At 38.8% G+C, this 24,338-nt stretch overlaps 1 protein-coding gene across 1 annotated transcript in view; it reads right to left on the reverse strand.

Moving 5' to 3' along the window:
* Positions 1–24,338, reverse strand: part of SLIT3 (slit guidance ligand 3) — a 693,114-nt gene that overhangs the window by 330,408 nt on the left and 338,368 nt on the right. The window contains exon 5 of the mRNA XM_084838630.1: positions 14,301–14,372. Coding sequence (XP_084694756.1) covers positions 14,301–14,372 — 72 coding nt within the window. The remainder of the gene's footprint in view (positions 1–14,300; positions 14,373–24,338) is intronic.

Consider the following 24,338-nt stretch of genomic DNA (forward strand, 5'->3'; position numbering starts at 1 on the left):
ACTGATGGATCTCCCGTTATATATAATTTTACCACAGACTGAATCAATTGTGAAGGGCTACAAAATACTATTCAGCAGGAGGTTACAGAAATATGCCAGTGGGAATGCCACTGCCAGGGTGGACACTGAGCCCATAGAATCCCAGAGTAGTTCTGATTCAGAGGAAGAGCAGTCGCTCCTGGGAGAGGAGCGCGCCCCTTTTTCCCAGGGCCCGCAGCTGACAAGAGATTCCTCCCACCAATATTCCTAGATTAGAAAGCAGTCCAGGGAGTGACCCAGCACCGATAGCAGACTGGTTGGATGCGTGGCGCAGATGCAGAGAGCGGCGCCAAATGGAGAGCGCGGAAAGGAGGCGTAGCGCCTGGTTGGCGCTCAAAGAACGGTTGCGTCCAGAGGATCCAAGGGAAAAGGGGAGGGATTCTCCCTAGTCCTTATATTCAGGGGTCTGCCAGTAATTGCCTTTCAAACGGGGACCAACTGTTCCAACTTAGGGCACAGGGATGCTGCTGCTCAGATCTAGTTGCTACCTGTAGAGTTGTTAAGTTGTAAAAGAAGAATAAAGCTTTGAAAAGTATCCCTTTGTCTGCGTCTGGACTTGGCTACTAGATTAGACTGAGAGAGCCCTCCAAGGAGCCCTTGACAGCCACTTGAATGTGCCAACCCATCATTTGAAGATCAGTGGAGTACAAAGTTACTACAGTAGGAAAATTATGTGTAAATTCAACATCTCCCAAAATAAAATAATAATTTATTATAGTCACAGAGCAATAGAACCATCCCTATAAGGGGATTATAGGTTAATGTATTGTTGAGATCTAATCTAGCTTTACTAAAGGCTAACATCCCTACTTTTAGAAAACCAATGTTTTCGAGAAATGGTTCTAGCTTAGCCTTCTCTTAACCCTACTACTTGCTAATTTTCTAGTTGCAAGGCATTCTGAAGTGCTTTTGCTAAATCAGGGCTGAGTCTTAGGGACATTTTGGCCCAGACATCTTTACAGTATATTAGTTCATTGCTTCCATACAAAAAAAACGCCAGCACTTAACTACCATTTTGTCACGTAGTTACCAGATTTATGTCATAGAACTATAATAAAATATAGCTAAAATAATTTCAGCTTTGTAGAAAAAGGGGTGTAGAGCAGAGACAAATGTTGCCTGAAAACCCTTCACTCCTACTGGCATATCTCTGCAACATCCTGCTGAACAGTATTTATAGCCCTTCACGATTGGTTCAGTCCATGGTAAAATTATATGTGCTGTACTGTTTTAGCCAAGACACTACATGTTGTCTCCCTGACCTCTGCCTGCAGTCCCCAGAGAACAGAGTAACTCAGTATAAAAGGTTTGCATTAAATGTAATGAAACAAATGACAAAATCAATAAACCAGGAACTATGAGCTATCATAAAAATGATGTAAACCCAGAGTTCACAATGGTTATAGAGCTATTTAAAATTGTAATTAAAACCAGCACAATTTTTTTCCAGGATAAAAGCTTCTTTGACAGCCCTAAATATATGCTACAGGAAATCTTCAACAAATATATTCAAAGCTGGCATGAAGTCAGCATAAATTAGTCAAGGATAACCTCTAAGTGAACGGGGTTTTTTAATTCAAAGGAAGTATAAATTGAGAATGTTGATTTTACATATGATTTTTGAATCACGTTGGCATCCATTAAAAAGTTATAGGGAAAGGGCACTACCCATACTGAATAACCCAAGTTAATTTAATTATGCATTTCGACCAACTGCCTGTCACGGAGATTTTAATATCAATGGCAATCAATTTGGCTAAGGGTCAATTTTATCTCCACGTATTTATCTAGCCCTAATTAGGCTGAGGCAAGGCCCATTATTGTGTCATTTTGTTACAATCCCCCTGTGAACTACTTAATCTCCGTATATATTTTTGTAAGCAGTAACACCCTGGACCTCAGGTTAAAAGTTCTTAGCAAAATTCCCTGCAGGTTTTTTTGGTAGGGCACATGTAAAGAAATAGTCTCAAAACCGAATTTTGTGCCTGGCCGATGTAAGGGTTTGCAGTTATACCTTTCACATCCCCCCACCCCCCGGTTAAAAAATGACTAGAGGAGATCCAAAAAGTATGGAAACAATTTGTGGAAGCATCATGGAAAAGATGCAGAATGGATGACGCAAAATAAATACATTTTTTAGATTTTGTGACAGGAAAAAATAGCTCCTAGAATCTTGCTCTAGGATAACTTGCTATCAGAAACTATGCAATGATCATACAATGCACCATTGGGCTACAATTGCTAGGGCGAAACATCACCTACTCCCCATCCTTTTCTGCCAGCACCAACATTCACAGTATCTTACTGCAGTGTATGTTCTCCATGTTCACCATATGTAAAGCAATTGGTGAATCTATTACTTCTTTAAGAATATTTACAACAGCATGCTTTTTTCATAGGAAAATCATTTCCTTATCTAGCTGCATTAACAAACTTGTGCATACACAAAGCTAATGGGAAAAAATAATAATACGCCCAACTGTCTAACAGGGTAGGTGTTAATGCTTTTTCAGTGCATATAAATTATCTAGTGAAATAGTATCCTTTCAATGCATGTAACATTTTAGCTAACATTTTACTTAATATTTTCTGTAAGAAAATTTATTTTGATTTCTCTATATCAAAATCGCAATATCCTATTCAAAGTCATTCGCATCAGATATATCTTCAGTCTCAATCACAGGATTAAAGCACTTTTTCTCATTAGTATACATTTTAGAATTGTGAGAACAATCAGTGCATGGTAGTTTCTAGGAGATGAGAAGTACACCATCACCGATACCATTCAACCTTTGAGATGTTTTGCTCCGCAGCATTGGTGCAACTGTGTAATGGCCCCATGCCTGTAGCCAAGTCACCTGTAGTTTTAGAGGGGCCTAGAGATCCATAATGCTTGGCTTAGGTTCACTAGCAATTCCCTTGCTAGTGGGCCTCTGAGAATGTGAGATGAGTCAAAGGTCGATAGCGCGGCGTCAGCACATTCAGTGCTAATGAAGGCTAGTATCTCATCAGGACCTAGGATGTGCCTGAGAAGTAAGGCTATGCTATGCCAAGCTGCAGGTGTCTGTGGTGGGAAAGTTCTGATTGTTTTCCTTCTGAACAAGCACTGTTAGTCTGTGCTGGGAATGAACACTAATTAGTGCTTGCTTCTGTCATGCTGCCTCACTGCTAACATGTATGGTATAAAACTCATTTTACCCCATGGCTCTGGGTTCAGAGAAGCTGTCTGATCCAACTATTGGGTATGCCTGTGTGATGTAAGTACTCAGTAAAGGCTCCTTGTAAGGAAACCTGGGTCTGGCTTATCATTATCTCGGCACATCCAAACCTTAGCAACCCATGGCTGGGGCATGAAAGAACTGAAAGAAATATTAAACAGTCATGCAAAATTGCACGCGCGTGTGTGTGTGATGTTTGTTTATATGTTTGTATGTCCATATTTATTTATTTATTAAATTTATAAATCGCCCATCTGGCTGGACATCCAGCCACTCTGGGCGATGTACAACAATAAAAACAGTTCTAAACAATAAAATTCAACATTAAAAACATCACATTTCTAAAATTACCCTAACCCACCCCAAATGCCTGCCTGAACAACCACGTTTTTAATGCATGGTGGAAGCTCATTAAAGAGGGGGCATGGTGGAGTTCCCTAGGAAGGGAGTTCCATAGAGTGGGGTCACCACAGAGAAGGCCCACTCCCTCATCCTCACAAGCGTAGCTGTCTTGGCTGATGGGACAGAGAGAAGGCCATCTGAGGCTGATCTTGTTGAGCGGCCTATCTGGTGTTGCTGGAGGTGCTCCTTGAGATAGGCTGGGCTGGAACTATATAGGGTTTTGAAGGTCAAAACCAACACCTTGAATTTGGTCCGGAAAACAACTGGTAACCAGTGCAACTCCTTCAGCATTGGAGTGATGTGATAACGCCGGCGGCTGCCTTTAATCAGGCAAGCTGCTGCGTTCTGTACCAGCTGCAGCTTCCGAACCGTCTTCAAGGATAACCCCACGTACAGCGCATTACAGTAGTCTAAACGAGAGGAGACCAGGGCATGTACTACTGATGGGAACAGATGGTCAGAAAGGTAGGGGTGCAGCCGCCGTATCAGATGGAGTTGGTACAGCGCTGTCCAGCTCACAGCTTTCGTAAGTTACAAAAGTTAGCCAGAAAGGTATAAATATGAAAGGTGTAACTGCAAACTCTGCTTGCATCTTGAATACCAAACGTTCTAAACCTAGCTTGTAATATGAACAACGGCCAAATTTTGTAATTTTCTGTTTGTATATTCAACAGAAAATATTTCCACAATGAGAACAAGGAACATCAAAACATTCAGAAGATCATTTTCTTTCCTATTTTGATATTGGAGAGTACATACAGTAGAAAAGGTTCTTTAAATTGAGGCAACAAAACGACTAAGGGAAATGTTTGAACTTAATTACATATTCAGTGTCAAATATGGGATTATGAGAATTATTCTATACAGCCACTGTGTCTGGTTCTCTTGCACAAGCAGAGTTGACCGTTTGGCAACAGGAACTACCGAAAATAACCCCGGAAATGAGTGGCAACGCTTATTTCTGGAATGAATCAGGGCAACGAAGTGCTCTTCTGCAAGCTTGGCTGACCTACCTGTTCTGAAAGAGAGCATTGCTGTTAATTTCTGCATGTTTTTGTTGTGCTAGTGGTCAGTTCCGCTAGCAGTCGGTAGTATAGGATACTGCCCATGCAGTGCAATTATATATGTCTACTCTGAAGTACGTTCTACTGAGTTCAATGGGATTTATCCCCTGGTAGGTTTTCTTAGGATTGCAGCATAAATCAAACTGTAATATTGAGAATACTGCAACGGTTTAGATTTGCTAGGTTTGGATTTGCTAACCTTAATGATGAGCTTTTTTTGAAATTTCCAGCTAAAGTATTCAAATTAATTAATTATAAAACAAAGGGAGAAGCAAAAGCTCTAATGTATGTTCTTATACTTTTTTTTTAAGTGGCAATCCTATATACACTTCCCTGGGAGTAAATCCCATTGAACTGAATGTGGTCTACTTCTGAGTCGGCATGTACAGGCTTGCACTGTTAATACCTTTAAAGTTAACTGAAGTTTAATTTGGTCTCTTACCTACCTGACATTTTGCTGGGATGAAGGTGGGGGCAGAGCTGCAGTGGGGGAAATTCACTTTTCAAGGGTGACAAGTCTGGCTTTTAAGTGATTTGATGTTGAAAGATCCCTCCCAACTAACAAAGCCCAGAGCCAGAAAGAGAAGAGGAATGAAAATATTTCATCCGCTCAACAGTCCAATGCAATCTTTTAAGCATTTTAATATTTTAATCTTTTTTATACTCCTATAGTTTTCACTGACTGGACCCAATAACGTAACTTTAACTGCAGGAAAGAATTCCGTTGCAAAAGCCAGAACTCTAGTCTTTATTGACATTAACAGGTACTATAATATAAATCTGGACGGAAAACACGTTACATTCTCAATTATTTAGTTTGCAAAGTAGAAAATATCCTTCCGCTCAGTCCTCTCCATGATAGCCCAAGCTCTGCCCCATCCCAGGGACTGTAATTACGCCAAGGGAAGTGTCACATTTTTTGTCTAAATAGAGAAGCACTTGGGGAATTGTTTCCAACATAAAGTGCACAATGGGCAGGGCACAATCCATCAATGTCAATTCTTTTCCTAGGCCTTTCTTGCTGTCAGAGCTCAGCTGCAGGCAGGCCAAAGGCCACAAGTGCTGGAGCCAATCTAAGCCATACAGTCGTTGAGGGAGACAGGTTATGTGCTGAGCCTGACTCAGGCTGAATCGTCATCAAGGAGCTGTGGTACCTTTGTCAATGCAGCAGTGGCTGCACTCGAACCAAGTTTGAGACAAGAGCTTCCTTTCTCAGCCATGCAAATGCTACAAAGCAGAGTTCTTCTTGGTCCTGATAAACTCCACTGCAGTCACCTCTTTCCACCCCTAAGCATGGACTGGGTGACCATTTCTCTCCTCCCTGTATACTTCCTCTTCCTCCCTGCAGGCTTTGCCTCTTCAACCATGTATTTTCTTATGTGCCTTGTCTGTGTCTGTTTTCCCACCACCATCCATTGGTCTTCATTCCTTAGGATAGTCTCCTTGGCCACAGAACCTTGCTTGAGCATAAGAAACTACCTAGCCCTCTAGTTAAGAGTTGGTGCCTCTTCTCCTTGTTTTCTGTGTTGCCTCTGCCCTGCTTTTCTCTCTTGTAAGGGGTCTATTGTAATGGAGGGAAAGGCCTGATATGCCCTTGGGCCAAAAGTTTCCTGACACTATATGATTTTAATCATATGGAAATGGGAGCCATAAAGCACCTGATCAACAGAGAGAACAACAGCAAGACAGGCCCTTCTCCTTTGCCCACCTGTGAGAGCATTTAGGTAGGCGACCACATGAGAGGGCCTTTTCCACAGTGGCCCCACACCTTCCCATTGGGGGTCTGCCAGGCCCCCTCATTGTAGGCTTTTAAGAAGGCCCTGAAAACGTACTATTTTACTTTGGCCTTCCCCTAATATGTTTGCTGCTGTTGCTGCTTTTATTGCTAATCTTATCTCTGTTCTTATTGTGTTTTTATTGCTTTTTAGGACTATATTAGCTTCTGCCCTGAAAGGCGGCCAAGAAATATTTTAAATAAATAAACGATGTGCATATTGTGGAAGTCCTGCTCAGTTGCCTCTTGATTTCCAAAAGTGACTTACAAAGAACTACATAGCAAAGAGAACTACATAGCAGAGAACTTCAGCTATTGGGCGGTACAGAAATGTAATTAATTAATTAATTTCTGCATACTCTTCACTGAAATTCCAACTCCCATTCCCATTTATTGTAACAAGCATACAGGAGATCAAGAGAGGCTTCTTCTAAGTTTTTGTGTGGATTTTGGACTGTATTTGTTATATGTTGTCCTGAGAGCTGTTAGCAACTAAAGGGCAACTAATACATTTTAGAAACAAACCAGTCAGTATGTATGGGGAGTTCTTTTCCACATCGTCCAAATGCATGACACCACGGAAACGCTTCTGCCACAGGTATTGGCAGTAGGAGTGTCACTGTGGCACACATGGGCAGAGGGGTCAGGGCTTGTCAGTGCAGTCCCCGTCACATATACTTTCAACTCATGGGGGGGGGCGTGTTGCATAGACCTCTGTTATGTGTCTCAGAATACAAGCGAGAACAGAAGGGGGAAGCAGACAACTAATGGGGATTTGGAGAGAGGGCAGCTAAGTATCATAGTATTGAAAACAAGCACCAGAAGCTGAAGAAAACATATTTAAGAGGTTCAAAGCAGCTTAGAAAGATCTTCACAATAAAAGCAAATTAAAGTCTAGTATCACATTAGAGACTGTTGAACCTCCCACCTTGAAATGTCTTCTAGGCTTGATGTGTCCCCCAGCTTGAGGAGCCCACCACTCCTTCCATTCCACAAGCGACCAGCTCTGCCAATTTCCTTCTGCAAGTGGCATCCGCTGCTTGCAGAACAGAGGTTTAGTGCTTCCGAGGGCAACCCCAAACGAGCAGAAACACTTATTTCTGGAACGGAGCTGGTTGGCAGAGCTCGCACAAGGGAGCTCCACCAACCTGTCCCATTCCAGAAATGAGTGTTTCCGCTCTTTGGGGGGCTTGTCCCCAGAAGCACTAAATCGCCATTCTGCAAGCAGTGGATGCCATTTGCAGAAGGGAATTGGCAGAGCTGGTCGCTTGTGGAACGGAAGTGGTGTTGAGCCCTGCTGGTGGTTGTGCAGCAATAGATACTGCCCTTAGAATTTAAAACATGCCCACTGATTATTAACACATGAAAACAGTAGCATATAATAAAACTACAACTGTAATCAAAATATTTAAAACATTCAAAAGACATAGACAGATCAAAACAGCACATTAAACATTTAACATTACATGCCTTCCTAAAAAGACAGTTTTCACCAGCTTCTGGAAGGAAATGACTAACGAAGTGAGATACACCTCTCAGAAGGGCATTCCAGAGCATAGGTGCAGCCAATGAAAAGGCCCTGTCCTTAGTCCCAACTAAGTGTATCTCTGGGGTTGTTGGGCCATACAGGAGGGCCTCTAAAAATGATCTTAGTAGTGGGCAGGTTTAGATATCCTGGACCTAAACCATTCAGGGCTTTAAAGGTCATCACCAGAACTCTGAACTGTGACCCAAAAACAAATCAGAAGCCAGTGCAGCTGTTTCAACAAGGGAATCACATGCTCCCTGTACATGCCCACCGTTAACAACCAGGCCACTGCATTCTGGACTAACAGAAATTTCTCAATATTCTTCAAAGGCAGCCCCAATGAAACGCACATTGCAATTATCCAGACATGATGTAACTAAGGCATGGGTCACCCAGCTCAGATCTGCATTCACCCGGAACAGGCATAGTTGGTCCATCGGCCTCAACCAGGCAAAGGCATTCCTGGCCACAGCCAAAACTTGGGCATCCAAGGTCAAGCCAGAAGAACCCTCATACTATGTACCCAAATTTCCAAGGGGAGCGCTACCCCATCCAACACCATCTGACAACACCATCTGGCAACACCAGTTGCCGGGTCAGCTCTTGCACGACATTTTTAAAGACCTATTAACACACAAGATTCCTGAATATTGTGCTTTAAAAGCTGCAAAATTCTGGTTTCTAAAAATATTACGTTGATGGTTTGATGTTCCACATTTGCATCTGGGGGACAACACTAGAGTCCTGAAAAAACTCTTTACATCATAAGTGAATACAGATTTAAAAGGGAAAAAAATGAAGTAAAATTTCATCCAGAAGACTGCTTTGTTCAGTAAAGCAGAATTCATTCTCAAACTGCACATGGAACATGCATTTCAATCAATCATACTTTTTAATGATGTAATTGTGAAGTAGGTGCTTTTTTGCATTTATAATTAGGTGTTGAACAGACGGTGAAGGCTGAGATTAATCTATTCATTAAATTAACTTATGCTGGAAGTATTTTTCCTCATAGGAAGTTTTAACTTAGTGACATAACTTTTATAGTATAGTAATACAATCTAGCTATTGAATTTCTACGGAAGTTAACATGATAGCCAAAGGATTATTTCCTGAATTAATTAAGATCAACATCCGATTAAATACTACAAGAAAGAATTATGGGAATTTAACCCATTGCATGACTGAAAATATAGAAAGACTGGTGACTGACGCTGGTGTCACATTTTAAAATCTGTTCATATTTTTAAAAATCTATGAATTCATAAACTGGATATGCTCTTGTTGGTCATTCATTTTGTTTTGGGGGGCTGTGTCATGCACATTGCATCGCCTATGCATCGGTTTATTCGAAAGAAGAAATGCAAGGCAGAGCATGTGACTCCTTTTAAAACTGTTAGAGGTGTGTCTTATCCTTCCATTAAGCACAATTTTTCTTGTTTGTTGGAAGATGTTTAACTGAGTGCATTTGGTTGTTACCAAATGTAAGGGGGACAGGAATCAAGAGTGTCTATTCCACCAAAGTGAAATTGTATCCAAATTCAGACACAACTTTCACATTTTACAACAGCAGATATGTAGGCTGGCTCCAGCTATTATGAAGAAGCGTAGAGAGTTACTCCTGTAGCTCTCCTTGCACTTCCTGTTTCCTCCTACATCAGGTAATGCCCAAAGCTATTTTCCAGGTACCTGCTATCCACATGTAGTCAGGTGCTGATAATGCATCTGTTTCTTTCGGGCATTCCTGGACAGTGCACAACAAAGATATTATGATTAACAAGAGCTCTTCTTAAGCATTTTTTGCTTTAGCGCTAATAAGCACAATGATGAAGTGTCCCAATTGCCTTTCAGCACCTTCAACTGGAAAGTCAGCCCCATTCTTATCTGGAGAAATCAGGCCGGGCTTCAGTCATTCCTTCCTAGCTAGCATACTACTGTAACGTGCTCTGTATAAAGGCTGTCTATGAAGAAAGTTTGGAAACTTGAACTGGTCCACAATGTGGCTACTAGGGTTTTGGCTGGGGCCAGGAGAACACATTACACTGATCCTTTACTAACTTCACTAGTTTGCAGCTGCTCCGATTACTCAGCCCCGCCCCCAATAATTTTGCCTCAGCTGTGAAATAAATTAAACTGTTCATTTCAAGGTGGATAAAATGGCTGAGAAATGTTCCTTGTTAATTTGGTACAGCCCTAGAATAGCCTAATTCATATCATGTAATATATTCTTTATCTTTATTATTTATTAATTAAATTGATATCTGTCCTTGCCACCAAAAACAGTGCTCATGACAACTATCAATCACAAAATACAGAGCAAAACAGAACCTTGATTAAAAAAACAGAAAACAAACAAACCAAACATCAGTTTAAAACACAATTAAAAACACAGCAATAAAAGAAATGAACAGCAGCCAACCAGTTAAAAACTCTTTTAGCAACAAACCAGCCTACATGTCAAAGGCCTACCAGTATAAAATTACCTTCACCTGTTGGTGGAAGGACAACAAAGAAGGCGCTGGTGGAAGTACAACAAAGAAGCCTCCCTTGAAGGGCATTGCAAGGCCTGGGAGCAGCCACTGAGAAGGCCCTTTCTTGCATCCATTCAAAATATTTCCCCAGTGGTGGTGTGACCAAGAAAAGCCACCACCACCCCCCGCTGCCAAACCTTAAAACCTGAGCATGCTTATATGGGAAAATGCGGACTTTCAAATAGCCTGGTCCCAAGTTGTCTAGGGCTTACACACTTTGAATTGTGCCTAGAAACAGGACAGTAGTCAGTGAAGCTTGTGTAACAAAGGAGTCACGTGGTCCCTATAATTGGCCCCAGTCAACAATCTGGCCGCAGTATTCTGGACCAGCCACAGTTTCTGAGCAATTTTCAAAGGCAACCCCATGTACAGTGTGTTATAGTAGTCCAAACGGGATGTAACTACGGCATATGTCACTGTGGGCAGATCTGACATCTCCAGGAATGGGCGCAGTTGGCACACAGTAGCCTCAGCTATGCAAATGCACTCCTGGCATCCAGGTTCAGGGCTGAATCCAGGAGTACACCCACACTTTGAATCTGAGTCTTCAAGATGAGTGTGACCCTCTTCAGCAGAGGTTTAATACCCATCCCCTGCTCTGCCATTTGACTGACAAGGGGCAACCTCTGACGTGTCTGGATTACATTTCAATGTAGAACTAGAATATGTGGGATATCATAGTTATTAAAATACTTTTGTATATTGTGCTAGATAAGTAATATTTCTTACCAATGGATATCTGGCACTGGCTAAATAAGAATGCAAATCTATAAAAACAAGGAGGCACAACTAAAAATTGCACTGTTTTGTAACAAATCTACTCCAGCTTAAATTTGTGCATATACTAAAACTAATCCTGTGCAGTCATCATTAGCATGTAACTTAAACTGTACAACAAATTTAAGGGAAAGGAAAATCGGCATCCTCTTATTGAATCATCCCATGTCCAAGAACTATATGCAACAAAAATTTTGAAGATAAGGTTAAAATGTAAACAATACATTTGAAAGAACAAAGCATTGTCATTTTAATGGATTCCTATGCTTCTTTCTCATCTGAAAATTCTGGTTGTCAAAATCCTATGGTTTCCACTCTTATCTTAATCTAAGTACATTGACTCCTAAAAAAGCCTAACCTGGACACAGAGGATGTTAACAACTATAGGACAGTGGCTAACATTCCTTTCCTGGGCAAGGTGCTTGAGTGGGTGATTGCAGGACAACTCCAGTCTTGAATGAAATGGATTATCTAGATCCATTTCAATTGGGCTTCAAGCCTGGTTTTGGAACAGAAACTGTCTTGGTTGCCCTGTGGGATGACCTTTCCTGGGAGAGGGACAGGGACAGTGTGACCCTGCTGATTCTCTTGGACCACTCAGCAGCTTTCGATACCATCAGCCATGGTATCCTTCTGGATAAGTTGTTTGGGCTGGGAGTTGGAGGCACTGTGTCTGTGCTGCAGTGGTTCTGCTCCTACTTGGATGGCTGATTCCAGAAGGTGGTGCTGTGGGATTATTGCTCTGTGCCTTGGCAACTATGCCACGGGGTTCCACAGGGCTCTATTTTATCCCGTATGCTGTTCAACATCTACATGAAACTACTGGGGGGGGGGAGGTTATCCGGAGGGATGCGCTGAGGTGTCATCAATATGTGGATGACACCCAGCTGTACCTCTCTTTTTCATCAAATCCAGGTGAGGCAGTGGCTGTTCTGAATTAGTGCTTGAGCATGGTAATGGACTGGATGAGGGCCAATAAGTTGAGACTCAGTCCAGACAAGACGGAGATATTGTTCGTGGGTGGTTTGTGCGACTGGCCAGGTTAAGTTCAACCTGTTCTGGAGGGGGTTGCACTCTGCCTAAAGGATCAGGTTTGTAGTTTGGGAGTGCTCCTGGACCCAGAACTGCCACTGGAGGCACAGGTGGACTTAGTGGCACAGAGCACCTTTTATCAGCTTAGTCTGATATACCAACTACACCCTTATCTGGACAGATTTAGCCTAGCTACAGTTATTCATGCTCTGATAAGCTCTCGTTTGGATTACTGCAGTGCATTATATGTGGGGCTGCCTTTCAAAACAATCTAGAAATTTCAGCTGGTGCAAAACAGTGCAGTGAGATTGTTACTGGCCAACATGATCATATTAAGCTGCACTGGCTGCCGGTACATGTCTGGGCCCAATTCAAAGTGCTAGTATTAACATTTATTTATTTAAAACATTTCTTGGCCGCTTTTATGCAATAAAATACATAAAAACAGTTAAAATATTAAAAGCAATAAAAACATAAACACAATAAAAACCAACAATAAAACCACCACCAGCAGCAGCAGCAACAGCACAACAGTCATTTAAAGACCTAAATGGCTTGGGACCAGGTTACCTGAAGGATTGTCTCCTCCCATATGTACCTGCCTGGACCTTAAGATCATCTTCAGCAGTCCTTTTCCAGGAGCCCCTGCCAAAGGAAGCAAGGTGAGTGGCTACCAGGAAGAGGGCCTTTTCTGCTGTGGCACCCCAGTTGTGGAATGAGCTCTCTAAAGAGGTTTGCCTAGTGCCTACATTGTACCCTTACTGAGTGAAGACCATTTTATTTTCCCAAGAATTCTAGCATTTTAGCATTCCAGTCTTTTAGCTCTGCTGTTTTACATTTGTTACTGTATTTTAAATCTCTGCATTGCTGCTAGGTTTTATGCTAGTTGTGCTTCTATACTGTAGTTTTAATGTTTTTATATTCTATATTGTTTTTATGCTGTACTTGTGGTTTTAATTTTTGTGAATTGCCCAGAGAACTTCGGCTATTGGGTGGTATAGAAATGTAATAAATACATAAATAAATAATATGTGAAATACAATTGCTAACTTGAAGCTTGAAATCATGTGAAAGAAAATTAATTAATCCAAAGAACTGGAAATATATACACATAATGCTCAGCAATAAAACTTGAAGAGATACTGCTTTTGCAAATGGAAAATGGAAAATAATCAATTGTATAGTTACATTTAGCTGTAGTAGCATAGTACTTAAGAGCATGGGCTGGAACTCTACAGTTCAAATTTCAGCTCAGCCACTAATTAATTAGATGGTGATGGTGTTAGGAAAGTTGCTATAGCTTACATTCACCTTCTCCTTTGAAATATGGGTAGTACTATTTGTCTACATTACAGGGTTGTTGGGTGAATACTGAAATAATGTATCTGAGGTGCTTGCAAATTTAGGAAAATAAATAAATATTAATCACTACTACTATTTGAGTACAGAAGGGCAAGATATATTTCATTAGGTGAGATTTGCAACCCATGAGACCTCTACACATATAATGAGCAGACCAAATTCTTCCCTTATACTATCTTGTCATGTGACATTCCACTTAGTCTTTCTGTAGTCACAAGACAAGACAGCCCAATACATTATAGTTTTTCTGGCAGAAAATCCAAACAGTATGCCCATTATCATATATGTTTATTACAATAGATGTACAATACTATGCTAAATAATTTTCAGTTTGCTTCCTTTTGATGAAAACATACGCTGTCTCATGCAGTCCACCTTATCATGCCTAATGATGCTGCAGACTCCATTGTTTTTTAAAAAATGGAATCGAGGAATGTATAGATTTTCAATAATAATGTGATAAAACATTTCCGTGTACCATAAAGTATCTGACATACATCTAGATCTCAAATGTATATGAATGCATATAAGAAATTTAGCTTTTGCTCAACCTCCATCACAGATGCCACTTACAAATTCTTCACGTCAGTAATTCCTCGAAAAGCCTTCCTTGGGACGCCTTGAATCTGGTTTTCACTTAAGTCCCTAAACAAAAAAAATATAGACCCATTAAGAACAAATGAACTCAAAACACATTAGCACAGATACTTGCTTACAGCAGCAGATGACTTAGCCATGGATAGAAATATTTACACATTTACATTTTTGTAAGAGACAATGAATTGAAGATTGTGCAGATTTTAACATTTCCATGAAATGCAAAAAACGTGTATGGCTATTAAGGTGTAAATGTAGACCTTAAGGGATCTACAGATTCCTATTCCTATGTGCTTGGATTAAATATTGTACTAAATTTGAGATTTGTTTTTCAAATTCTGTTTTATTTTTTTACTTTTTATTTTTAAAAACATTATATGAAACTTAATAATGAAAATAAGAACATGAACTGTGTGTGTGAAATATCTGATTTAGATAGAAAGACAACAGATACAACAGTGTGCAGTATAATCCTATAGAGGTCTACTCAGAAGCAAGCCCCATTGTGTTTAATGGGACTTACTCCCAGGAAAGCATGTACAGCAATTATTACACTGTGCATATTATATCCTTATTTCAAGAAGAAATCTCTCGATAACCCCCCCATCCCATCTCCCATTTGAGATAAAACCATAAAGAAACATACAAGCCTTGCAATAAGTACAGAACCAACCAGGATCAAAGTGATCACAAATATTGCAATGAATATGAATGAAAGCATATTAAGAAGTTCAGCAAGTTCCAAGAAAGGTGAGAAAAACATTAAGGAAGCATGTTACATTTTCGTCTTTTTAACAAGGTAAGTATTCTGTATAGAATCCCAGCATTTTATCTAAACTTTATCGGCTAATACATTCTGAAGCTGCAGTTTATAAAAGAACAAAATAATTCATTATTCAAATATATCACAAAATGAAGCTAAATAATTGTTTCATCACGATTACTAACATGCATAGAAACCTTTGTTTTTATAAACTCACTGCATAGTGCACTAATTTTAAGGACATTTCCCCAAACTCAGATACCTTTTGCTTTGAAGGATGTACAAGTTGTTCACCATAATCCAGACTTTTCAACTAAGTAACATCCATTAGAATCCACTCTCTGGAGACCCCTCCCCCACTTTAAAGTGAATTCTGTATTGTACCATGAACCTCCATCAAATTGATTTTATTGAGTAAGACGCATTGGTGCTCTGAATGAGAGCACCACACAGAAAACCCACACTGACATCCCAGGTCAAGTTATGTCACCAAGGGCTTTCTTCTGTTTTCCATCAGGTTGATGGTCCATTCGACCCCCACCCCAAATGTCCTTGTCAGACTAATTCAATTTATACTAGTCATCTAGTCTACACCAATTTCTCTTGGTAGCTGTAATTGTTCTCTCAGACAGACGCACACATAATGCTATACTGTTTCCTAAAAGACTTGTTTTCCAACACATCCAAATTCTTCTGGACTTTCCCAAATTATGAAACAGTGACTAATAAGATCCCTTCTTCCTCAGCTTATTTCCCACTACATGGTACTGAAGTATTAAATGCTTCACCGCAGGCTTTGTTCTAAAACCATGCTGATAATCGACTTTGAGAGGCACGCCAATGCAGTACTGTCATATCTACTACTAAAAGCAATATGGGAGAACAACAGCAACTGGTTTAAGTTTAAAATAAAAACATGGTTGGAAAACTGAGAGTTAACAATGACAAAATAATCAACAAAACAGAGAGAACTGGATGTGAAACAGATAAGTATCCACCCTAAATACAACACATCAGGAAACTCAAAATTTGTTATGAAATATGTTCATTTATATTGCTTCAAGCAGAGTGGAAAGGTAACAAACTCATGGTTTAAAACAATATTTCTAGTATTCTAGCACAAGATAATTTATATTATTGCTCTCTTTTCTCACTGTACTCTGTCTTTTCTACAGCTATCCAAGAAAATAGGAGATTGCAGGAAATTAATCTTTTTCAGTAAAAAAAATGGTTATAACTTGCATTAATTTTATCTTCTATTGAGGTACTCTCCTCTGGATAACAATGCAGTCTCTACAAATCTGCAAGATTGTATACTGATTTCATAAATACTTCTCATGTTCTGACAACCTGACAGCTTTAAAGGTGTTACCCTAGTAGTGTAGAAGTTCTGACTGCATTTATGTAGCTGCCCATTAACTACAAGCATGCCTTGTTCTGTAGATTTGAACTGTGTTGATCTCTGTTTGAAAGCGACATTCCAAATCTTTTTTAAAGACTTTTTAAGAGCAAATAAGCTGCCATCAGATCCATCCCAACACAGAGAAGTCTTACAGAAAAATGTATTTTGGGCCATATTCACGGCTCTCCATTTTCTACAATATTGCTGTTAGTTTCTCAAAGACAATCAACTCTCTCTTAAAGCCATTAGAGAAACAGTATCCAACCACAGTATATATCTATTTTTTCAAATGTTTGAAGTTGAAAAGCTGTGATGAAAACCATCTCAATCTGAAATATTCATGCACACATAATCTCATCATTCTTTAAGGAAATAGAAGGATCTTATGTTGAATTAAAAAAAAAAAAAGATTTAGAACACCAATAAGGGTAATGGAATAAAGGCCTGGGATAAAGCTACAATCCAGCTATTTCATTAGAGAAAGATAAGGTCTCAAATTCTGCATTTATGCACACGATTGAGATTTGACCATCAGTAAAAACAGACACCAGGATTATCATATTAGCTCTGAATTATATTCCTGCTTATCAGCTGCTAGATCAGCGCTACAGACAGACTCAAATAACTTGCAGTGTTTATATTTTCAAAAAGACAGTGGCCATTAGTGCTTTGTCTCCAGTATGCCCTGCTGGACACAATCCTAAACCATATGTGGAAAGAACCTGTTGCATCTATGTTGCATATTGAGTCCGTAATGTATTGCAGGCAGAGCATTTACCAGCAATGCTTTTTCCCAATAAGAATTCTGTGAAACTTGAAAGATTTTCTGATTTTTAGTTCAGGTATCATGTTGCTATTTGGTTGTTGAATTTCTATTTCCCCCCACAAAAATACCAGTTTAGGCACCCAGGTGAGTAGACACTGTTTTCACATAAAAAAACAAATTGTGGATTGTATCCAGTGGCGTCCTTCCATTCACAGAAGGCTCTGTGGGGGCAGGGAAATGCAGAAGGAAGGGGGAATTGCTAAAACATAGTCGTCCTCCCCTTCCTTTCACAGAAGCTACAGATGGATCAAAGAACCTTACATGAACAGGAAAGACTGCAGTGGAAACATTCCAATATAGCCTTTGAGGCCTGAATAGAAATCATATTAAATAATGAAACTGATTCCAGCCACTGTAAGACTTACTTATGTGATTACAGCTTGGCATATGGGATTCCTGAACAATAAAATCCTCAGGTTTTTTACAGTTATGGTTAGAGGCACTAATCAGTCCTCGATTATAGACTGAGGTGTTTGTTGTTGTTTTTACTTCTTTCAAAAATTGAAAAAAAAACTTAAATACCAAGCCCCCAAATCTGAAAAATTCCCCTATCCCTTTTCAATATACAAATCTTAGCTTCATGACATTCAACTGAGATATTTCCATAGAGATTAGCAGAGGCCTATGGGAATAATGGAGGTGTTTTTTTGTTTTTTTTTTCTCCTGGGAGAAACAGCAAATTGGCTGGAACTTGAAAGTGGCTGATTTCACTCTGCACTCTTCACTGTTCTGCTGAGAACTACTCTAGTCTAAAAATTACAGTTTAAAAATACAGTGTTGGCACTTCTAAGCAGCTTGACTTTAAAAATATATATAAATAAGTGACCTACTCTATCCCTGAACTGAAGAAGTCTTAAAAACATCTGAAAATGTTGATAATAGTGGTCCAATATTGCAATTGAATAATTTTAAAACATTATAAAATAGATGTCCTTTAACTTTTGTTAAGCTATTCCCATTGCAGAAATTTAAGCTTAAAAAAAATAGATTTTTTTTAAGCTATTCTGGTCCCTCTCCACACAGTCTATCATATAGCTTTTGGGCTTCTCTGCAACATTAACATTCGCTCTTACACAGCACAAAGGCCAAATAACCAACCACCTGCCTGTCTTCTCTATAACATTAACCAATGCATTGAAATACTTATGTGCCATAGATAAGGCTCCACCTCTGAGTCGTTTTTACTTACTGGTGTAAATGTTAACTGTTGTATATCAGAAACATTTGCAACTTCTTAGAGGCACACCACAAAGATGAACAACTTCAACCATCTGCATAACCCAGGTTTTAAAAATATTAGCAGCAAGACAAAATTATTTCCCCCACTCACCGTGTAGTTATCAAAATCTATAGTCTTTGTCCAGTGACTTGATCTCTATGGCTACTAGTAACACTATACTTTTAATGATAGTGATGTTGCAAAGCAACAGCTCGAACAGGGCATGGGGAATATTTATAGCAGATGGTGTCATAATGTCTAGCTTTCACCCTAAAGAGCACTGATTATAATATAATCAAATCTCTCACAGTTAGGAGCTTGAGATCATCTGCATTAATTGTCAACAGCTCTTATGAAGCCAACAATATTTAACATCTTTCTCTACTGACACATAACTTTTAGAGTGGGGGTGGAAGCAAGACCTGGAAATGCATAGATAATTATAGTCTATTCAACAGTGGTGAAGAAACAACAATTTACTTTTATAATAGTAAAAGATGAAATACCTTATTGGATATGTGAAAGCAAGCCTTGATGGATATTTGGCCCTACTGCATACCACAAAGATTGTACAGTGTATTTAGTATCAGACTTCTCACTTAATGGCATACAACTGTGCAAAAAGAAGTGTGTGTGGGGCAGTGTTCTTGCTATTTAAAAGCATTAAAGTATCTTCTGACATGTCAAGGTTTATTCCTGGAGAAGACAAGGGCAGAACTCCGATTAATCAGCAAATGTCTTGGCTCAGCACTCTGCAAGAATATTTATTTACATAATAGCACTTCCAAAAATTAACTAGACTCTCTTCTGAGTTGCCATCAAACATTTTATTGGATTGCAGATTGACAATGTCAGTTTATACAATTAAATTAAGTATAAAAGAGAAGCTGATGGTTGCTGAGGGAATGGAGGAGACCACATGCTTAACAAGCTCATATAAAAGTTCACATGTTCCAGTTTTTGTTTTCTTGCTACGAGGAACTACATAAGGAAGAAAAGTGATCTCAAGACAATTAACTAATATCATCTCTGGAAGAGATGAAACTGTAGCACTGGTATGTATCCCCCCCTAAAGTCTATGCTGCATATAGAAGACTGGAAAAAATATCCATTCCAGCTAACATGTGCTTGTTTAATGATAGCACGTGCTTGAGATCCTTGACATACGGAGGGGAAAGAGGTCTACTGACAACATTTGAGGGCCTTGAAAAGCTAATCATGCAATAAGATGGTTTCCAGCAGTATCTTACAGTGGGTGGTTCACTTCAGTAAAGCTTTCCAAGGGAGGTTTACAATACCAATATCTATGCATGCATTCAGTGGCATTTCATTATGGGAGAACTCTCAACATAGACCAAAAACATTTGCCTTGAATTGTTGAAGTGGACAGTAACTATTGTTTGTTCTCATTTTTCTCAGACTACAATGTCTATAACAAATTTCAAACTAACACTTCAGATTCTGATTCCAGAGCATTCATTCAATAAAATCTACTAAGTTTTTTAAATGGGACAACATAATTTTTTGATGACTATTGCATGAGCAGTCTCACTTCAGATATCATGATTGCTTAACTGTGATTTGGCATGCTGGCTAAATTAATAAACAATGGTTAGCAATCAGCTGGCAGACCAAATTCAGAGCCCATGATTTGAAGTGGGTTTCCAAATCAATCTTTAATTACAGCTTGGTGTGAGGTATGAACTGACAAACCATAATTACAATTCTTGTTCTACCTTCAGAGGCCACTACACCTAGAGATAGGGATGCTGAAAACCTGGAAAATGAAAGCAAACAAAGCAAGCTGTAAACCATGGTTTGCTTGTATGTTTGGGGAAACTAAACCATGGTTTATTTTTAACTTTGGTTAGCACACACCATGCTTTAGTGTTTTGTCTGAATTGACATGAAGATAAGAAATTTGACTTTCTACTTTGGAAACAAGATATTAGACATAATGACAATGGTCACGAATTTGTAGTCAGTGGCTGTATGGAAGATAATGTCTGAAATTAACCACATCAGCATCTGATCCTGGATCATTCCTTTGATCTGTCTCAAACTAGCCTAATGACTGCAAATAATAAAACTTCTTAGGATCAATGTCAGCATTTACAGTTGTACACATTAATTCTATACATATTAGTTATTAAGAGGTTATCTTGATTTGAGTTGTATCTTAAGGTCTTAGTAGCACTGCTGTTCTGTCTATGTACAATTAAGCATGTGGGAGAGGGTTTAAATATATAAAACCTATACACAATGGATGGAGAACTGTGAATGGATGTTGTGGAAAGATCTACGACACTTTTAGCAACATCTAGAGAGACAATTTGGTACAGTCCACAGAAGATGGTAGAGAAAAAATGTTGCCTTTGTGGGGTGGGGCTGCATGCATAAGTTGTGTGTGTACATGTCTAGATTTGTATATGTGTGCATGTCTGGGTCAACTGGGTATACCATATCACAATCAAGGAAGCTGTACATATCCAGAGGATGAGGAAGCCACATGTATGTGAAGACTGAAATCCTGAGGATGGTTCAATATAAAGTCTTCTCGAATCCCTTTAAAACGTTGGGTAATTTTTAGGATTGGTGTATAACATAATGTAACTTATTTTATTTATTTACAACATTTATATACCACTTTTCAGCTGAAGTTCACAAAACCATTCACAATAAAAAATCAATATTAAAACAATAAAACATCATAAATTAAATTCATAACAAAGAACAAACAATAGAAACAGTAAGAACTAATCTAAAACCCCAGACTCCAATGCCTTGATGCGGAAGACAGATGGACCTCCATAGGAAGGCATGCCAAAGTTTCACGGCCACAATCCATTTCAGTAAAATTGAAGTAAGTTTTAATCAATATGGTTTAAGCCTTGGACTTAATATATCCTTAAACTATGTATAAGGAGAATTAATTATATACCACTTTAACAAAATATATGGTGAAATCAGATGATGTAGTTCTGCTGATAGAACTGCTTCCATTAGTGGAACTGTGCACCCTCAAAGTCTGCTCCGGTCTGGAGGGTTAGGGGGGCAGGGAACTGCAGGGGGAGGAAAGAGGAAGAGAGTCCCATTACATGCATTTGCACAATGTTGGATTTTGCCCATAGTCAGGAAGAAGAAATTCTGATATTCTTAATTCTTTTCAAAGAAAATAACTGATAACACATGACTGGTGATCTGGTTCTTAAACCTAGACTTATATAGCCAAATTCAGTTCATATTTCAGCAATTCAAGGAAAAAATGCAAAAATGATTCTTCACCTAGGATACTTGAAATATATTTTATTCAATTAATTTCAGTACACCGAAAATGCTAGCTTGCTACGTGCCTCTGTCTTTCTTTAACACATGCACAGAATATTAGATAAAAATACCATCTGTAAATGATAAAAAATATTGTGGGGAGCAAAGGTATTAAATCATGACAGCACACTATCGAAAATTCATGTATATGCACAAGATAGGGGTTATTTTACAATAAGTTAGCATTTGCGAACAAAAATTAACTATGTCAGCAATTTTGAAATACCTATACACTAGACCATGTGCCAGATTTTAGAGTTAACCCACATTGATTTTTCAATGGCATTCACACCATGGATAGGAACAACACATTCACGCACCAGTCTGAAGTAAATGTGTGTTAAGGTTCTTACAGGGCTTATGAGAACAGGGGAAAGACCACCAGCATGCTCTTTTCCCCAGTAGAATTTTTTTAAAAAACCTTTTTGACACCAAAGCATCTATACTAAGGTGTTAGAATAAATAGTTAAGAAAGGTGTTAAAGATACAGAACAGAGCAAAGATATCTTTGAGCAAGCAAACCCTTGTGTGTACTGGCTTTCTATGCAGTCAACTTTTGCAAGTCTACATTTAAAAATTGCAAGCATCTTCAAAATGCGAGAATAAAATTTCCAAGCACATAGTTAATGTTCAGATGGCTGAATATATTGATTCTCTGCCCATCTCCAAGTATCTTAAGTTTACCCAGAATACTATCTTATTTAATTAAGTTGGTGATATATATATATATATATATATGTATATGTATTCCTCTATTGATCATAAGAGAAGCTGACGCATGTTTGAGTCAGGCATACATCAGATCCATTTAATGGACCTCCACTTAGGAGAGTGGTTGGCTCTAAATCAAGGTAAATGGGAGCAAGTGCTCCTTTGGGACAGTAGGGCTTAGCCGAATTTATAACGTTTTTACAGGGTTTTTTTCTTTTAAAGCAGAAAGCATATGGAAATTAGATATGAAAATGGTCTCCCCTTGCACGTTTCAATTAAGTATGTCAATACCTTAATTAAATTGCTCAACTTAATGAGATTTATACCAATGAGTGTGTTTTATACTTATAATAGCTTTTTTGGCTGCTGTTCAGAATGTCAAATAAATTATAAGAACTAGGATTAAAAAGTAGAAATTGACATTCTGAACTAAAGCCAGTAATTCTTCAAGACTCATTTTCTGCCCTCCATTCATGTGATTTTAGAGAATTAATGAACCTTGTAATAACTTTGCTTTTTTTTTTTTAGCATTTTATCCTCCAGTTCATCTTTATCATCAGTTTCTCTGCTAAAGTAGCACCATTATTGTAAGGTACACTTGGCCTATATTATAGGCTCATTCTCTCTAGTATGCAGCATCTTTTTTTCAAGGATTTATTTCCTGATGAACAGTAAACTTCACTACTCTCACAACATCATTCAGAAGACCACTGGTCAGTTCTTAAGATAACTCTAGAAATTATACAAATCAGTATGAAACGCATAGAGACTTTTTGAACTATATGCTTTATTTTTTATAAGAAGTCTTGTAGATTTCTTGAACTTCTCCCTGAAGAGTATACCTCCACCTATAAAGGAGGCAACAATATCTTATATTTCTTGGAAGACTCAATCTAAGTATAAAAGAAAAATATAGGCCTGTCCACCTTCTTCTTTCTGATTCCCCTGGCTTCACCTTGCTGCATTGTCACAAACATTTTGGTCAAAGGGTTGTATTAGTCAGAGTATAGTTGTCCCCAGTTTCATGAGCCCCAGAAAATATGGTGATGAGCTCTTTACTATCTGTCAAAAATACAAAAATTAGATTTTTTAAAAAAAATGCAAATTAAGAATTGCTTCATTCACCAGATTTCACCTGATAATTGTCCACTTATTAAAGATAGCTATTAGCGATAAACTTTTTCATTGTGAAGCATAGGATTATGTGATGAGATGAGTGATCGCTGCATCATCTGTCAGATGATGTCAAGGGCAGGGGCGGGCAAAATGTACTTGGGTAAGAGGTGAGGGAAGATTTTAATATTAAATGGTTTCTAGGCAGAATCTCTCTGACCTTTTATTTCTTAATAAAAGTAGGACATTGGAAACGTTGCATGTTTTTCCTGTTTGGGATTTCTGTTTTAAATCATAAGCTGCCCTGAGCTTTAGGGAGAGTGCATGACTATATTTATTTATGTATAATGGTAGGGGCATTCACTCCTGTTTTAAGCACACACACATGCATGGGCCTCTGCTAGAAGGGTTCATTCATCTAGGGAGCAGGATATTCAGAAAGGAAGAATAACATTCGATGGAAAAGGACCAGCAGAATCCAGAAAATCAAGGGGTTCATCTGATATTTCCTCAATATTTTTCAATCAACACAACAAGTCACATAAATTAAAACATCCTTTTCGGTTGAAATGGTTCAGAATGTTTTCCATCCTGGAGGCAGTATGTTATAAGCAGCACTAATACCTCCTATACCTGAGCAGTATGTTATTCTG

This window comes from Heloderma suspectum, chromosome 2 (assembly GCF_057233095.1).
Source record: "Heloderma suspectum isolate Gila_16-S chromosome 2, 16-S_ref, whole genome shotgun sequence".
Taxonomy (NCBI): domain Eukaryota; kingdom Metazoa; phylum Chordata; class Lepidosauria; order Squamata; family Helodermatidae; genus Heloderma; species Heloderma suspectum.